This window comes from Pseudorca crassidens, chromosome 4 (assembly GCF_039906515.1).
Source record: "Pseudorca crassidens isolate mPseCra1 chromosome 4, mPseCra1.hap1, whole genome shotgun sequence".
Taxonomy (NCBI): Eukaryota; Metazoa; Chordata; class Mammalia; order Artiodactyla; family Delphinidae; genus Pseudorca; species Pseudorca crassidens.
In genome coordinates, this window is record NC_090299.1 from 104,893,855 (window position 1) to 104,913,324 (window position 19,470).

The window sequence follows — 19,470 nt, forward strand, 5'->3', positions numbered from 1 at the left end:
GCACGGGCTTAGTTGCTCCGCAGCATGTGGGATCTTCCCGGACCAGGGCTTGAACCCGTGTCCCCTGCGTTGGCAGGCAGGTTCTTAATCACTGCGCCACCAGGGAAGCCCAAACTATCTGTAGTTTCCCGTGGCTGCTGTATCAAATTACCACAAACACGATGGCTTAAAACACATTTACTGTCTTGAGATCTGGAGGACAGAAGTCTGAAATATATCTCAACGAGCTAAAATCAAGGTGTTGGCAGGGCTGTGTTCTTTCTGAAGCCTCTGGGGGAGACTATCTTTCCTTGCCTTTTCCAGCTTCTAGAGGCTGCCCACATTCCTTGGTTCTTGGCCCTTTTCCTCCATCTTCAAAGCCAGTAGTGACCAGTCAAGTCTTTCTCACGCTGCATCACTCTGACACGGATTCTCCTGCCTCCCCTTTCACTTACAGGGATTCTTGTGATTACACTGGACCTACTGGAATAATCCTGGATGGTTTCCCTAATCGCGAGGTCGTCTGATTAGTAGCCTTAATTCTGTCGGCAACTCTGATTCTCCCTAGCCGTGTAACATTACATATTCACAGGTTCCAGGAATTAGGCATCTTTAGAGGGGAATTACTCTGCCTTCTACGTTATCTGACCTAAATTTTAACATGATTATTCTGGGTGATACCTTGGCAGTGTCCTCAAGTTGGTGAGTATAGAGACAGGAAGCAGGAACCATATGAGATAAAGTGGTGGTTTAGATAAGGGTGGGAATAGCAATGGAGGTGATGAGAAGAGACAGGATCCCAGATATGTTTTGAACGTAATTTGCTGACCTGTTGGATGTAGGATGTGAGAGAAAGAGAAGAGTTGCATGGATAGTCCAAAGTTTTGGGCCTAAGCGATAGGAAAAAAATAATCTGCCGTTAATTAAAATGAAGAAAACTACTGAAAGAGCAGGTTTAGGGCTTCAGTGCTTGGTTTATGGAAGGCTGAGAATGACTCCTCTCCTAAGTAAAGAAGCAGCATTTCCCCGGTGCCTGGTAGTGATTCCAGTCAGGCAGATCTGTCCCCTAGAAGGGCCAGAGGTGCGGGCCCTAGGGGCATTTCTACCAAGAAATGGCCAATTGGATTCATTTGCTACCCTCTACTTCCCTCCTCCTGTTTATGGGGGGGAAAAAAGGAGGAGCAGTGCCTTTTTAATAACCATTACCCTCTTTAGAAAGAATAACTTGTAGGATATCTGAGCTGTCAACAAGTTGGATCTGCTGAGTAAGGATTGGGAGGGTGATAAAGAAGAGAGAACTTCTTTTTTGCCTTGGCAGTGACCTCTGGTCTTGCAGTGATTCATGACCTACTGGACCAGAGAGGCTGCTGTAACATCTTAATATACTCCTGAGCCTGCTTCAACAATGACCGTCTCTTGCCAGACCATCCTGAGCTGCCCGTGTGAAAATTTACTCGCACAAAACTTAAGAAAATGGGTGTTTCCTCCCATATTGAGCCCCTGGGAAACATCCTTTTTCTGCAGGGATTCCAGATACTTCCAACCAAAATGAGCTCTGAGTGGCAGTTTCATATTATTACTGGGTTTTTATTTCTTGTTTCTTGGAATTCAAGATTTCTTTCAGAGACCTCCTGACAGTAGATTATTTAGTTATTCCAGTGGTTTCTGCAGCCAAAGAGGCTTTGTGGAACTTGAAATAACCTGAGTTAATGTATATTAGGAGAGTTTGTGATGCTGCAGGTGCTATGCTAAAAAGCACTTTCATGGCTTATCCTATGTAATTCTTATGACAGACCAATGAAGTTGTAGAGATTATCTTGTCTACATTTTGCAGTTGGAGTAATTAAAGCTAAGAAAGGATAAGTATTTACAAGTAGGAAATAATGGTACTGGAGTTCCAACCCAGCTAATCTGACTATAGAAACTGTGCTTCTAACTGCTGTACTATATGTTTTCCCCAAATTGATCCCTGCCATCTATTTGTGCTTGGTGTTAAATTGCGCCTAAAAGTCCCATAGCTGGCTCTCTGCTCCTCTGTGTGTACTTCTCCAGAAAGCTAAACCAGTCCTCCAAGAGGGAAAGGAACTTCTGGCCAAATGGCCATCTTTGATCCTGCTGCTAGTACCCAAGGCTCCTGATACCTGGTCACGGTCAAGAATTGAGCACTACCGGGCTTCCCTGGTGGCGCAGTGGTTGAGAGTCTGCCTGCCGATGCAGGGGACACGGCTTCGTGCCCCGGTCCGGGAGGATCCCACATGCCACGGAGCGGCTGGGCCTGTGAGCCATGGCCTCTGAGCCTGCGCGTCCAGAGCCTGTGCTCAGCAACGGGAGAGGCCACAAAAGTGAGAGGCCCGCGTACCGCAAAAAAAAAAAAAAAAAAAAAAAAAAAAAATTGAGCACTACCATGTCCTTTACCATGTCCTTCACACCCACATCTCCAAGTAATTCCATTCTCCACTTCAGTTTCTATTGAACACCTGATTGCAGTAGTCCTACTACTCTTTCCAAAGACCCTCTATCCTGAGAATTGTGCAGCCACTCAGCCCATCACTGATCTCTCTTCACCTAGCAGCACCAGAAAGCTGACTGCTTACTCTGAGATTATGTTATCACTGCTGAATAAATCCTGATTTCGTTTAGGAACAGCCTTCCTCATGTATGACTTGACTGTGAACTTCATGAAGACATGGATTGTGTCTGTTTTGTTTACTGTGGTATCCCTAGTGCCAAGCAAAGTATTAGGTACTTACAGTTGGCCCTCCGTTTTCATGGAAGCAGAAGCCGTGAATACAGAGGGCTGAATATGCTAAGTAAATTTTTGTTGAATGATCAAATTATGCACAACCATGTGTACATACCTTACAGGGAAACTCAGCTGTCTGTGCTATAGTAATGCTCGTAGGCCATTGTCAGTGCCGCTAGACACTGCAGAGGAACCGCCAACCAACTAAATGGTCCCATGTTCTGGTACTGACACAGAAATGGCCATTCTGCACCCACTCCATGGGAAAGGTTTGGGGTTTAATGCACTCCCATAAAACCCAGCCCTTGTCCTGACCAGAGGCAGGTACTTAGGAAGTTTAGGTGACCACACTTACGAAGTGGTGGAGAAAGAGATGCTCCACATACAAGAGATTTTAAGCACTAGCGTAGAGTGAAAAATATTTTCTTTGGCAAAGTTAGTGAAACCATCAGATTTCTGTCTTTCATCGCTTTTTTTTTCTCTGAGGTCTTAAGCCCATTCATTGGACTGGAACTGTAACACTTTCCCTGCTTGGTTCTTGGAGTTTTCAGGTTACCTGTGGAATTTATCTTGCTCTGTACTCACAACACTACCTCCCAAGTAATAAACAGAATTCTGAATTTTTGTGCAGATTTTATAATATGCCTTGAGATTTCATCCTTATTCCGGTCTCCTTTGTATTGCATACAGAAAGAGTGTTTGTATAGTACTTCAAGGATATATTATCTTTGAATCCCCTCCCCTGCCTACAGACACACACACACACACACACACACACACACACACACACTCTCTCTCTCTCTCTCTCTCTCTCTCTCTCTCACCTGTTCTGTGCAATTAGATTATTTCTGGCCAGGTAAGAAAGTGATGAAAAGCAATTTTAAAAATAATCTCTCTGCAGTACGACACCTCCTTTAATTTGTTAATAAAGCTGTTAGTATAAACTGTTAGGAAATATAGAATTCTTCATTCACTTCAAACAGAGGCAGATATATATATCCAGTGCCTAATCGTCCCTGGTTTCTTTTTTATTTTCTCAGGCAAGGAAACTGATCAGTGACTTCGCCATTATCTTGTCCATTCTCATCTTTTGTGTAATAGATGCCCTGGTAGGTGTGGATACTCCAAAACTGATAGTGCCAAGTGAGTTCAAGGTAGGTGAACTTGTCTTTTGGTCATTCCTGGAATTCTTCGGTTTTCTTTCCTTTCCCCTATTCTAGTTTGTTGTATTTCTCTTTGAGTTAGTTTTGTACAATTGTCCATTTCTTTATTTTATAAATGATCAGTTGCTAGGTGCATATATACATTTTGTCTATTTTTTCACTAAAATTAAATGCCTGACTAGGACTAAATGCAAGGTTCACATTATATTGATTTTTATTGGAAATACCTTATGGTAACATTATAAACTCTGCTTTATATTTTTAGAGTATTTAAAAATATCCAGAGTATTCTCAACTGGATATTTCAAGGTTATCAACTTATAACCTTGACCCATATAATAATTCTAGGTTGCAATGTAACTATCATCATCCTGATTTTATGAAGTTGAGATTGAAGCTTATAAAAATTAAGTAAAATACCTAAGGTTACATTACTAATTCAGTGCTCTTTTCCTGCCACCAAACTACCTTCCATATACACACATGTGTATATATAATGTACATTTTAATTATTACAAAGATATAGGAATTATTCATTTTATAAACCTGTGGGTATGTACAAGCCTAATGGGTAATATTTACATTTCATTCATTCTTAAATATCCCTATCTAATTTTTCACCACAAGTCTTTCACTTATTTTCTAGAACACTCCTAACCTCTCTCTCCATCACTGAGAACCATATATTTGCTAAGAAAAATTAAACGAACTGCAGTTTTAGCTTAATGACTACCTGATGAGGAAGGGATGTCTGTGTTATAGCAAACAAAATGTTTTTTGCATTTTCTCTGCCATGATATATTTATTAGCAAAGGTAAGTGCTCATTTATTCAGTCATTAGTTAAGTCAATATTTATTGAATGCTTGCTTTGAGTCAAGCCCTATACTGGGAATTTGAAATGCATTGAAGAGCAAGACAAAGTTCCTTTCCTTATAAGCTCACAACCTGGTAAACGTAGTAAAATGTGAATAGATTCAGTGATGGAGTTATGAGCAAAGTGAGACAGAAATATCTTCAGAGGAGAAGTGAAGCTTTCTTCATAGTAAATGTGGAGAAAATAATTCATAGTTAGGATTCTGTTTTAGTTTATTTATATTGTTTAAAATTAGGAAAAGAATAGGAAAATATGAAAATAATATCAGGGTATTTAAATAAGCTTAATTATAACATAAAATATTTGTAGCTTTATATGTATTATATCATGAAACAATTGCAATTTGGCAGTAGTAAAAACAACTTCTGTATAATTGCTAAAACCCTTGCCTACCTCCTTACTGAATATTACATTTGGGTTTTTCTTATGGCTAAACTTAAATCACTTTCTTAACTTAAATCACTTTCTTCCATCCTGATTCTTATCTTGGAGCATCCTAAATGTGAAAATTGGCATTTACTTCTTTTCCATCACCGTATATTCTCAGTTTCCTTCATTTAAAATATTGCCTTAAAAATAACCTCCTTTAGGAAGTTCTTGCTGAATAATCTTTGTACAAGCTATCAATAAAACTATCTCTGTTTTTTTAATATGTTGGCTCTCCGTATATAAAAGTGTGTCTCCCCCACTGATTTTTCACCAAGTAGTATGTATTAATATTGTTCTAAAAAATGTTTTCTCTCTACTTAAAGCCAACAAGTCTAAACCGAGGTTGGTTTGTTCCACCATTTGGAGGAAACCCCTGGTGGGTGTACCTTGCAGCTGCTATACCTGCTTTGTTGGTCACCATTCTCATTTTCATGGACCAGCAAATCACAGCTGTGATTGTAAACAGGAAAGAACATAAACTCAAGGTAAATCTTCATAATAATGGTTATCACTGCCTTCTACTTTCTTTTTTGGTGCTTGAAAATATTAAATGCTTCAAAATCAAGATAGTTTTATGGGAATTACAGCTCATGTTCTTTAAAGACTTCGCAGAGTCATAGATCACCCTGTGTGGACACATCTTCTCAATATAATACTTTTGGAAGACCTCATTTAAACCTGAAAAAGTTGTTTCAAATCATATTTTCTTCACCATCTGAGAGGGCAATATAAACTGTTTACCACTCAGCCACTGTTATCCTTCATCTGATTTTAATATGGTAACTGTCCTTAATGAAGACAAAGACAAATGCTTTCTCTGAAATTATTGAGATAAACTATTGAGATAAAAATATGAGTTTTCTTCTTTAACTTGTTGACTTGGTGAGTTATATTAATAGATTTTATACTGTTGAACCAACCTTGAAACCTGGCAGATAATATAGTTTCTTTCTTACACACAATTGAACTTGGTTTGTTAATATATATATATTATAATATGTAATATAATATATATTGCTTATATATGTATATGTACATATTTATGTGTATATATGTATATATATATGTGTGTGTATATATAGGATTTTTGCATCTCTGTTTAAGAGTGACATTGGCCTGCATTTTTCCTTTCTTATACTGTCCCTGTCTGGTTTTGGTATTGGAAATATACTATCCTTATAAGATGAGCTGGAGAGTATTTCTCCTTCTATTCCACTCCCATCCCATTCTCTGAAATAGAATATAATAGTCTCTTTATTGTGTATAATATGTCAATTATCTTTTCTTTGAATGATCAGACAAGTTGTTAAACTACCTGGGCCAGGTGGTTTCTGTATGGAACTGTAAAACTGGTGATCAAAATGTTTTAATGGCTATGAGACATTCAGAATTTCTATTTTTCAATTTTAGTAACTTATACGTTTTAGATTTTCCCTTTTTTCTTCTATTTTAAAATTTATTGCAATGTTGTTTATAACATTATCATTTGTCATTTTTTTAATCTGAATCTGTTATTTTTCCCTTTAAAATCTTAATATTATTGGGCTTCCCTGGTGGCGCAGTGGTTGAGGGTCCGCCTGCCGATGCAGGCGACACGGGTTCGTGCCCCAGTCTGAGAAGATCCCACATGCCGCGGAGCGGCTGTGCCCGTGAGCCATGGCCACTGAGCCTGCACATCCGGAGCCTGTGCTCCGCAACGGGAGAGGCCACAACAGTGAGAGGCCCGCGTACCACAAAATATATATATATAAAAATATTATTGATTTGTGCTTCTTATTTTTCTTGATCAGTCTAGCCTGAGGTTTGTTAATTTTATTGGTCTTCTTTCAAAGAAACAATTTTTTACTATATTGATTTTCTATACTATGTCTTTCTTTTTTGCTAATATTTGCTTTGTTTTAAAACCATGTTATTAAGTACATCTACATTTATAGTTTATTTTTTTAGTGAATTGAATTTTTATGTGACTCTCTTTGTTTCTAGTAATGCTTTTTGCCTTAAAGATTAATTTATTTTGTACTAATAAATCTGTGGTACCTTATGTGTATTCATTCTGTTATTTTCAATATACCTTGTATCTTGTGTCTGTAGATAACCCATGGTTGGACTTTTAAAACAATCCAGTTTTACAATCTTTACTTTTAAATTTAATCCATTAAAATTGATGGTGATGAGTAATAGATTTGGATTCATCTTTAGCACATTATTTTTGCTTTGTTTGTATAACTTTATGTTCTTTCTTTTTTATTCTCCTTTTTTGTCCTCTTTTAGGTTGGTACAGGTTTGTTTTTCTTATTTTCTGCTTTCTACATTTTTTTCTGTTAGGGTGGAAGTTACATACTTTACCTTTTAGTGATTATGTTGCATATTTTAATATGCATTTTTAAGTTCCAAAGTTAGTCAGTATTTTTACACTTCTCCTGAATAATGCTAAGCGCTAAGGAATGCTTTAAGTTTGATATTCTTTCCCATATCATATTCTGTTAATACCCAGAGTTTATTGCTACCTGAATTTTAAAATCCAATTAATTAGACATGGTCAAGATTTTTAGAATTACAAAGAAGTTTTCTTTTTTTTTTTTGCACTTCAGACCTTCCTTTTCAGAATATTTTTCATTAGACTGAATTATTTCCCTTAAACAGTACTAGTTTACCAGACTTTTGAAATTTTCTCCTTTGAGCGTCTTTGGGAGGTAAACTCTCTCATTTATGTTTGCCTGAAAATGATTCTCTCACCCTCATTCTTGAAAGGTGGTTTCTCTGGATGTATAATTTAGGTTGAAAGCTATTTTTTTTCCAGCATTTAGAATCTATTTTCAATTATTTTTGACTTCCATAAAAGTGAACTGTCAGTATAATTCTCATTGCTTTGTAAGTGATCATTCTTTTCTTTTGGGTGCTGTAGCATTTTCTTTTTGTCTTTATTTTGGAGTTCTATTATAACTTACGTAAGCAGAGATTTCTTTTTACTATTATTGGATTACTGGGCTTCCTGAATCTTCCTGTCTTTTATCAGTTATGGAATTTTGTAATTCTTTGACTCTTTCAATCTCTAATACATCCTTCTGGAATTACAAGTAGAATTTTATTGTACATCCCCATCTTGTGCCCCAATTCTACTAAACTGTTTTGTTTTCACATTTACTGTCTTCAGTATCTGTGCTATATTTTGGATAATTTCTTCAGATCTTTCTATTCTTCTGTTGGTTGTATTCTACTACCAAACCACTCCATTGAATTTTTCCTTTCAAGAATTATAAATTTTTTTATGTTAAGACGTTCTGTTTTGTTCTTTTCCAAATCTTCTTGTTCAATTTTGATAATCCCCTTCTTTATTATTCTTCCATATACTCTATTATATATATATAATAGATTATAATATATATTATATATTATATATATAATATATATATAATATATATATTATAATCTATTATATATATTTATATATATATTATATATATAATTATATATATAATATATATATAATAGAGTATATTATATATATATTTGCTGTCTTTGTGGGTTTGATTCTGAACTTTGTATATATATATTTGCTGTCTTTGTGGGTTTGATTCTGAACTTTGTTTTCTCAGCTCTTACCTGTACTTACCTGTACTTTCTTCCTCATGTATTTAGTGCTTTTCTTTAAAAAAAAAAATGTGAGCTAATAATCTTCCTATGAAATGCTTCAGAGCCTTCCAGAGATTTTATTTGCTTCTGGGAGATATAGGAGAGTCCAGCCAACCTGGGAACACTTTTTTAAAAATTTATTCCCATGAAAAAATCTTTTATTATGGAAAAGTTGTAAACATACACAAAAGAAGACAGAGTAGTGTAACTCAGTACTTATCACCCAACTCTAACAATTAACAACTCCTGTCCAATCTTGTATCATTTAAATTTCCATGATCTTATCCCCTTCCTATAATACTTTGAAGTAAGTGTAGACAGCATTCCATATTATCCATAAATTTTGGACTATGTATTTCTAAAGATAAGATCTCTTTTGAGATCTCTTTTGAAAAGCATGACCACAATACCATTATCATTCCAAAAATTAACAAAATTCCTTAATATCATCAAAAATCCAGTCAATATTTAAATTTGCATATGTGTCATATGTATATTAAACTTTAAAAACATAATGTATTTGTTTAAATCAGGATCCAAATAAAGTTCGAACATTATCTTAAGTCTTTCATAAACTTTTATTTATTATTTTATTTATTTATCTTTGGCTGCATTGGGTCTTTGTTGCTGCGCACGGGCTTTCTCTAGTTGTGGCGAGCTGGGGCTACTCTTCATTGCTGCACACAGGCTTCTCATTGCGGTGGCTTCTTTTGTTGCGGAGCACGGGCTCTAGGCACGTGGGCTTCAGTAGTTGTGGCTCGTGGGCTCTAGGGTGCAGGCTCAGTAGTTGTGGCACACGGGCTTATTTGCTCTGTGGCATGTGGGATCTTCCCAGCCCAGGGATTGAACCCGAGTCTCCTGCACTGGCAGGCGGATTCTTAACCACTGCGCCACCAGGGAATCCCGTAAGTCTTTCATAAACTATCAGTCCATAGATTCTCCCCTCCATCAATCTGTTTGTTTCCCCTTGTAATTTATTTGTTGAAGATAACCAGGTTGTTTTTCTGTTTATCTTTTGCTGTATAACAAGCCTCCTGAAAACTTAACAACTTAAAACAACAATTTATTATTATTTCTCATGTTTCTTTGGGTTGACAGGGTTCAGATGGATACTTCTTGCTTGAGGTCTCTCCTGCAGTTGCAGTTAGATAGTGGCCAGGGCTGATGTCATCTAAGGGTTGACCGGACTGATTCACATGTCTCGCATACCTTGATATTCCTTGGTGTGTCTGCCTGCCTCTCTCTCTCTCTCTCTCTCTCTCTCTCTCTCTCTCTCTCTCTCGCTCTCTCGCTCTCTCTCTCTCTCTCGCTCTCTCTCGCTCTCTCTCTGTCTCTCTCCCTCTCTCCCCCCTTCTCTCTCCCTCTCCCTCTCCCCCTCCCTCCCTCTTCCTCTCCCCTCTCCCCCTCTCACCACATGGCATCTCATCCTCCAGGGTCTTTCCATGTGGTGTAGGCTTCTCACAGCATGGCAGTGGGTTATTTGCACTTACTACATGGCAGCTGACTTCCAAGAATGAAGAAGTGAAAAATTAGGCCATATCGTGGTTGCACCTGCAACTGGCACAGTTTTACTTCATTACTTTGCCAGAGTCAGCTGGTCAAAATAGTCATAGGACCATCCTCCATTCAAGGAGATAAGGAAGGACTCCACTGTTTGATGGAGGAGTGGCAATTTTACATTGTAGGAAAATATGTGGGACAGGAGATATTTTCCCAGCCATTTTTGGAAAGTAAAATATGCCATATCTGTACTGAAGAATTTGCAGTAGTCTTGACTGCTTCCCTAGAAGCTTGATGAAATATAGTTTCAATATTTTATGTCTATATCTATGCAGCGTTTGAGAGTGTGGTGGCAAGACTAATTCATAAAAGGCTAGGACTAATTCACACTACACTTTTAGCTTAAGGTTTTTCAGACTGCAGAGGTAATGTGAAGTCCAGCTCCAAACTGAGTTGTAGGTTTATGGTTAGAAATATCTTTGGAGAATCTTTTTTTTTTTTTTTAATGGCATTACATCTAGTGGCAAGGCCAAGAGAGGCTTGTATCCCCACTGTCTCTCTCTGTAGGGTGTTTTTTCCCCCTAGTCTACCAAATGGGTATGCTGTGTTTAGAGTATCCTAGTTTTATTTCAGGGGGTGTCTCCCATCTATGCCCTTTCCCCCATATCCCTAGGATTGGTGTCAGATGGTCATTCTACCCCATGCCTTACCCCGCCAAAGATTGGCATAGTCTTGCTGGGCAGGCCCAGGCCTCAAGGGTTTACTGACATTGTAGATTTACTCTTTCCTGTTGCCATTATTTTTTGTTTCCAGTTATTTCTCTTACTTTCTGGCAGATAAACCATGATTTCTGTAAGATATTTTCTGTATTTTGTTGAGCATTTTTAGATGTTCTTTACTGGGAGGAATTCGGTGTTGATTTGCTTTTGAAAGGCTGGAAATAGATGTTGACTAATATATTTTATTCTGAAAAAATTTGGAAACATATTCTTACTTTTGATATATAGTTAGTCAGATTTGCTATGTGTCCTTGAAGGCAAATGCCTATTCTTTTTGCTCATTAAGTTTTCTTACTAATAAAATTCAGAATTTTGAATTTAGCCAATTTGGGGTTGATAAAATACTGAAATTTTATTCTACTCCCTATAGAAAACATTAGAAAATCAAGGCATATTAGGATTTACCTCTTAAAATAGGAGTTGAATAAATAAAAAATGTTTTCATCACTTTTGGAATTGCTTATTAGAAATCATTCCTTTGAATAACAGTAGTTATAGAATAAATGCCAGTGTTTTGACACAAATCTAAAGATACCAGTGGGGATATCATCATGAATCAAAGGCTTTTCACACTGGATATTGTTTTGTTCAAATAATTTTGTTTTTCATTAGGGAAAGAGGCTGTGGAATGTGAAAACTGGAGATTCTATCTAAAATTATTAAGGGCCCTGACTGCTATGAAATTGATTCAAAAGAGAAACCTGACACAGTGAGAGAGGTGGAGGCATTGTGATACTAAAAGCAGCATGTTTTTGGGTGGCATTGGCTTTGGCTCTGTGTCAGATGGCCCTGGCTGGCTGATTGTTCTGTTTAGGATGGGATCCACCTTCCCACTCTGCTGAGCAGCTCTGTACTGATGAGGAACGCCAAGGCACTTGGCTTTTTTTGGCCATCATTTTGGTTAGTTATGTCCCACTTTATCCCTGCAGAGCACTCAAAAGCAAACCAGGTTCAGCAAGGTCATGACTTCTCCAAGGTCTTTCCCTGAGTCATTGCAGAGGCAGGAAGAGAGTATGAGCTTCAGGCTTCAAAGCAAGGGATACTTCTCACAAGGGAAGTGATTTTAAGTGTTAAAGATAGGGCGCAGGAGGGAAAAATTGCTTGGAATCGGTATCCAGAAATAGATATTAGGTCGTTGTAGCAATAGATTTTCTCTGTTAAACTCTATGGTAAAACACTTAATTTGAGTGTGTTTTCTTGGATAACTCCAAAATGTGCCCTGGGGCTTCCCTGGTGGCACAGTGGTTGAGAGTCCGCCTGCCGATGCAGGGGATACGGGTTCGTGCCCCGGTCCGGGAAGATCCCACATGCCGCAGAGCAGCTGGGCCCATGAGCCATGGCCGCTGAGCCTGCGCGTCTGGAGCCTGTGCTCCACAACGGGAGAGGCCACAACGGTGAGAGCCCCGCGTACCGCAAAACAAAACAAAACAAAACAAAACGTGCCCTGTTTTAATTTTTCCTTTCCATTTCTGCTATGATACCTTAGATTCAGTCCTTTTATCTCATGTCTAGACTGTTGTAATGGTTTAACCATGAGTTATCAATAATAACCAGTCTCCCTTGCTTCATTCCAAAAGCCGGAATATTTTTTAAAGCATTTTTTTTGATATGTCAGTCCTGTAGTTCTTAAACTTTTATACCTTGGCCCTCTAAACCTTCTCCCCTTGAAGAATGTCCATTTGCCCTAGCTTGGAATTTAAGTCTCTTTGCAATATGACCTCACCCAAAATTTAAAATGATTCTTTCCACATACTATATACAATGCCCTGGTCAAATGAATTGTTTTTTCTTCACCTCGCAGTTTCTTCTGCTGGTTATTCCAACTCTCCTCTCCACTCCTCAATGATTACCACCTATGAGAATCATCCCCATCCTTTAAGATCCTCCAAATATAAAAACTTGTCAGCATAACCTTCACTTATAATGTTAATTTCTATTGCTGTTGTTTTTGCTCTTACTTACTGTATTACTCTGTGGCATTGGTCACATAATGTCTTGCACGGTAGTTTTTTTGTGTAATTACCTTATTTTCTTTTCTGAGCCAAACGTTTTCAAGACAAGGGCCATGTTTTAGGCCTCTTTCCAGCTCTCGTGTGGCCCATCACAATGATTTCCATAAGGTAGACTTAGTAAATACATCTTGAAGAATTTTGTTATCTGTGGCCACAAGTTTCTCAGAGCTGTTGCACCGTATGAGGTGGGTGATAACCGAAGAACCTGCCTGCCCATCTCCAGTTCTCATAGTGAGTGCTTGCATTAGTCAAAGCCCTGTTTAGATGGCATCACTGCGGGAAGATTTTGTGGGTTCACACTAGACGTAGCTAAACACTCTGTACTCTTGGGTGTCTTTCTCAAACCTCTTTGAATCTCTGTTTAAAATACATTATAATTTGTGTACAAATCTGTGTCCCCTCCCTTGGTGGGAGAAACTGTGTCATGGTTCTAGGTGTCCCCATAAACCAGCTTGTTCTCTGAATCATGGGGGCTCCTAGCACAAATGTTTATTCTGTGTCTGTGCGTGTGTGTGTACTGCTCCTGACTCCTTTGTTATCATCTATTTATCAGATGTAAACTGTGAGGCTAATCTTTGTCTCTCATAGATTTTGATTTCTGTGGATTTATTCCTGAATGACCTTTGTTCTGTATTAACAAATCATATACAATATCAAAAGGAGGTAAAGTTTCACTTCCTATCCTTGTACTTAAAATAATCTCCAGTTTCAGAAAGTAGGACATTTTTGGGTTTATATCCATGAAGGCAAGGACTTTTATAAACTTTAAAGGACATACTTAACCTCTTGAGCGCTTACTAAATCCTTGCTCTGTATGGAACACTTGTGTTAGATGTTGAAGATAAAAATTGTTCTAAGTTATGGTCTCTGCCCTGAAGGAGTTTAGTGGATTTCCCCTATTCACCACTCATATCCACCCCTAGGTTGAAAACGACCTTGCCTTCTTTGTGCCTTGTATCTTTCACATACAATAAATTATTTGCTTCCACACCTGACTTCAACTAATAACCTGTAAACCTCTTAAGGGCAGGTATCCTTTCTTATTGTTTTATCTAACACAAGGCCTAGCACAGGTGTTCAATGAATGTTTATTTAAAAAATAGTTTTCCAAGCAAAGATAGGAGTAGGTACAAAGGCCCTGGGTGGGAAGCTTGGTGTATTGAGGAACAGATAACAGGTCAGTGTAACTGGAGCCTTGGGGAATCAGGGATTCAAGATAAGGTCAGGGCTTCCCTGGTGGCGCAGTGGTTGAGAGTCCGCCTGCCGATGCGGGGGACGCAGGTTCGTGCCCCGATCCGGGAAAACCCCACATGCCGCGGAGCGGCTGGGCCCGTGAGCCATGGCCGCTGAGCCTGCGCGTCTGGAGCCTGTGCTCCACAACGGGAGAGGCCACAACAGTGAGAGGCCCGCGTACCGCAAAAAAAAAAAAAAAAAAAAAAGATAAGGTCAGTGGGAGTGGGACCAGATCACCAGATCACTCAACTTCAGCATTATTGTCGTTTTGCATAATTCTTTGTTGGTCATGACCATCCTGTGTATTGTAGGGTATTTAGCAGCATCTCTGACCTCTACTTACTACATGCTAGTCGCACCCTTTCCCGCCAAGTTGTTACAAGCAAAAATGTCTCCAGACATTGCCACGTGTCCCCTGGCACGCAAAATAGTTCTGGGAGAAACACCGATGTAGAACCTTAAGGATAATTTTACACTGCTTAGGTTTTATTCTAAGTGAAACAAGAAGCCACTGAAGGATTTTGGGCAGGGAAAGCAATGAGGAGAGTGGGTTGTCAGGGACAAGAATAAAGCAGGGGCTTCTGAGGCCAGAGCGGTATCGAGAGCTGAGGGTTGCTGAGTGGATGCGAAGGAGGCCTCGGAGTTTGAGCTGGACCTTGAAGGGACAGGATGGATTTAAACAGATGTCAAGTTGCAGAAACAGTGCCAGTTTGAAGAGTGGCACATAATGTGCAGGACACGTTTAGGGAACGGTATCGTTTCAGGAATCTGTGAGGGCCCCCATCACAGACTCAGATGCAGGAGGCTCGGCGTGGGAAGCCAGGCTCGTGGGACCTGCTCCGTCCTGCTTGGGCTACTCATCTCCCACTGGCCTCCCCTGCTTCCTCAGCATGCCAGCCTGAATGGGTGGCATCACAGCTGTACTTTAGACCCTCACTCTGGCAGCAGTAAGGACGGATGGGAGAGGTACAAGAGAGGAGGAGGGTGGAGGGAGTGGTCAGGCGGCTGCTGTGTAATCCAGGAGAGAGATGATCAGAATCTGAAGAAGGCAAGAGGCAGTAGGGAGGAGGGGTGAGAAGCAAAGATGTCACATGGCATTTTCGAAAAAATGCTGTTTTCTATACTTCGTACAGTATTATTTCCATTAAAAAGTGCCAAATATTTTAATATTATTTTCATTCCATTCAAATCTAGTTATTCAGACACTTGTAGCCAAAAGAGATACCTTAGAAGTGGCTCATGTCCATACATACAGGTTTGTTTTGCAGGAACAACTTCTCTAACATAACCATTTGCGTTCTGGGGTCTTTATGGCAATAGTTGGGGCACCATGAATTTTTGAGCATAGCTTTTATCATTTTGTTCAACAAACATATCTCCAGTGTTTACTATGTGTAGGACACCATACTAGACATTGTAAGCCTTAAGCATTGAAATTAGGCAAAATAAATTCATTGCTTTTCCTTCTTTGGACTCAGTCCCCTTAAAATCTCTCCCATCTGTCCTTTGTGTTTCCCCACTACTGTTCCTTTAGTTTGAACTGCATCATCTCAAGCCTGGATTATGGCAGTGTTGTCATCTCTGCCTCCAGTCCTGACCTCTTCCAACACATCTTTTACAATCCAACAGAGCCCTCCTTCTAAACACAAATCTGATCGCATCACTTGCCTGCTTAAAACCCTTCAGTAGCTTCCTGTCGCTCTATGATAGAAAGAATTCCAAAGCCTTCAGCAAAACATCAAAGTTCTTAACTTCTTTAGCCTTATTTTCCACCTTTCCCATCTCCTCCTAAGCACCAACTCTATTTACTTTTCTCAAAATGGTAGCTCATTTGCCTGTTATTTTCCCCTGCATCTCCATATCTTGTCTCCCAGCTGGTTATGGCTTACGTTTTAGGACTCAGCTTAGATACCACCTTCTATGCAAACTATCCCTGACTTAGGGCTGAGTTGAGTGCCCCTCCTGGGTGCTCACCCCTGCCGTAGACCTTTAACACTGTGGTACTGAGAAGGCCTATTGATTTGTCCAGCTGTACTACTACTCTGTAAGCAACTTGAGGGCAAGGACTGTGTCATTATCTATAATTTTATTTTTAGGATCTAGCAGAGTGCCATTGAACGATGAATTAACATGCATTCATTTATCCAATGAACATTTATCTAGTGTCCACTCAGTAATGGGCGCAGTGCCACGTGCTAGAGTTTCAGTGGTGAACAAAAACGCACATGGTTCCTGTCCTCATGGAGCTTCTGGTCCCTGAGGGAGACAGACATCATCCCAATAATCATGCAAAATGTGACATTGCAAATGTGTCTGGTACCGCGAAAGACAAGTGATGGTCCTTTAAGAGTCTATAAGAGAGGGTTTGACCTAGTCCCAAGGTGCTGGGAGTTCCAAGGTGGTGGCACTTAACACTGAGATCTCACACAACAGTAGGATTAGCTGAGTGAGACTGGGTGGGAAGAGGAACACAGGACGGCACAGGAATCACTGTATATGAACAGTCTTTATAAGAGGTGGTAACCTGGCAAGAATGAATGACCAAAATAATCCAGTGTGGCTGCAGTGAGAGAGGGAGGGTTGAGTCTGGAGAGGGAGCTCTGCAGAGGCAAATCAGGCAGGACCTTCAGGTCAAGTTGATAATTTTCCCTTCCTTTTAAGAGCATCAAGTAGTCTCAGCGTGGTTGAGGGAAAGGAAGACTTTCTGAAGGGAGTGATGTCAAGAGGCAGAGTAATTATGTGTCTGTAATTATTTTGCCCCAGAACTTTTATTTATTCTGGTGGTTTTGTGGTTACCTTTGTATTCTACTTTCTAAAATCCTCATTCCACCTTCTTTGGTATTATGCGGCCCCTTTTTGCTAGTCTCCAGGATATCTAGCTCAAACTTGTTTTACTTGAAATAGTTTAAGAAAGCATGGAAGTGGCTCGGGGTAACATGCATGACTTTGCTGCAGTCAGTCTTCTTTTGACCCGTTGATCTGGCCAGTGTGCACATCCTTAGGTTATTACAGTTTCCTTGGTGACAAGATTTGGGGATCCTGCCCATTGATTACTATGTTGGTACCTCTAATATGGTCTTGAGTGATTTAGTCTAAATAAGGCTTGAAACTATGTGGTATTTCCAGATGTTGTTCACCTCCCCTCTTCCCCCTCCAAAAGGTTCACATTTCTACCGATTAACAAATAAGTTTAAATTTTTTGTGTAGCTAATTAAGAGTTTATAGTTGCCACTCAAGAATGTATACATGCTATTTGTCATTCACTTTTTAATTAATTGAGCATTGACTATGCATCATGTACTCTGCTTAGGTATTCAGGATAGAGCCTAGCTTCTCATGTTACTTACAGTCTGATATCAAAGACAGATAAACACATCTACAATTTCAAAACAGTGTGATGAGTGCTATGATAGAGGAAAGTGTAAAGTGATAGACAGAGGAACATAAAGGAGGAGATCTAACCTAACTAAACTCACCTATCTCACCTGGGCTAAGGAAGGAAAAACTACCAAAAAAAAAAAAAAGGCTGATTTAAGTCTTAAGGATGAGTAGGACTGGCCCAAGGAAAGAAGGAAAAGAGAGGTTATTCCAGGTAGGGATGCTATATGGGCAAAGACACAAAAGGCATTAGTGAGTAAGACATATTCAAGGAATTGCATATGGTTGAAACTGGCCGTGATATAGGATCCAAGTAGGGCAGAGGTCAAAGATGAGGCTGCAGATGTAAACAGAGGCCAGATCATGAATGGCCAACACATCCACAGGCAGGAGTGAGCAAATCCTGTATGCTCCACCTGACGGAGTAGCCAGAATCCACCCACTTCTTGCTATGTTCACTGTTACCACCCTGGTTCTAACCATGACAGTCTCTTGCATGGGTCATGGCACCAGCCTCCGAACTGGTTACTGTTTTCTTCAGTCTGTTCCTAACACAGCAGGCGTGGTGTTTAGATCATAAGCAGATCATCTCATTCTTCCCTTTAAAACCCTACAGTGGCTTCCGACGGTCCTCAGAATACAAGTCCAACTTCTCATAGTTCTCTTTAGTGCTTACTACTGTTTTAGATACTGTCTAGTTTACTTGTTTATGTTGTTTATTGTTGTCTCTGTCAGTAGAATGTAAACTCCATGAGCTCAGGAATTTTTGTCTGTTTTATTCGCAGATATGTCACTAACATCCAAGCCTGTGCTGGTTACTAGGTTGACAGTCAGAATTTGTTGAAAGAATGAATGACTGAGACCCCACATGTAGCATGATATTCACCGCATTAGTCACTACTGAACAAGTTACTTCAGTTCATCCTCACCTTGGCCCCCTTTCCGCTGCCTTAACCCACTCCCAATTCAAACCCTTATGCTTTCAAACCATTTGTATTGCAGTGAACTGGTTTTATGAATATGTATCAATCTATTTGTCTCTCAAGGAGATTTTCTTTCTTAGCCAAACCTGGACTAAGTAAAAATATGCTTTTCTTTCTTGTGTCAGCTGTGATGAGTTCTCTGAGAACATGATTAGACCCGTGTGTGCAAGCCAGGGGTGAAATCCTGGCATTTCAGTGAGAAGAGAGCAGTGTTCTGAGTAACTGTAACAGGATCTCAATGATAACAGTCACTGGGTTCCTAGTGTAAAGACCATTCTCATTTTTTAAAGCCAACCTCTCTGTTTCCTCAGATTGGTCATACTCAGCCTCTTGGCGCTGCTGCTTCCATGCTGTGAAAATGGACTGCTCTATTTTCTCAGTCTCCATAGGGGTATTAGGTATTTGATTTCTTCATAAATAGAACAGAGAAATATAACCAGAGAATAACATTGTGGACACATTTGACAATATTTATTTAGTGAGTAAAAGAGCTAGACCTTTTGTTACATTGTCTGCTCTTCCAGTCAGTAAATGTTATTGTGACTATCTGGCAATGTTTGAAATCAGCCTATTCTTATTAGGGGAGTACAATTACCTTAATTATAATGTTTCATATGTTGTTAAACAATTATTTTCATATACTATTAAGGGTGAGAAATGGTCTTCTGTGTACTTTTTTGTCTTTATTTTTTTAATTGAAGTGTAGTTGATTTACAGTATTGTGTTAGTTTCAGTTGTACAGCAGAGTGATTCAGTTTTTTAT

General features: G+C 39.3%; 1 protein-coding gene across 9 annotated transcripts in view; it reads left to right on the forward strand.

Annotated features, from left to right (window-relative positions):
- SLC4A4 (solute carrier family 4 member 4) overlaps positions 1-19,470 on the forward strand; it is a 354,963-nt gene that overhangs the window by 309,094 nt on the left and 26,399 nt on the right. For all 9 annotated transcript variants that reach the window (XM_067736229.1, XM_067736230.1, XM_067736233.1 and 6 more), the window contains 2 exons: positions 3,763-3,876; positions 5,513-5,674. In XM_067736229.1, the coding sequence (XP_067592330.1) occupies positions 3,763-3,876; positions 5,513-5,674 (276 nt within the window). The remainder of the gene's footprint in view (positions 1-3,762; positions 3,877-5,512; positions 5,675-19,470) is intronic.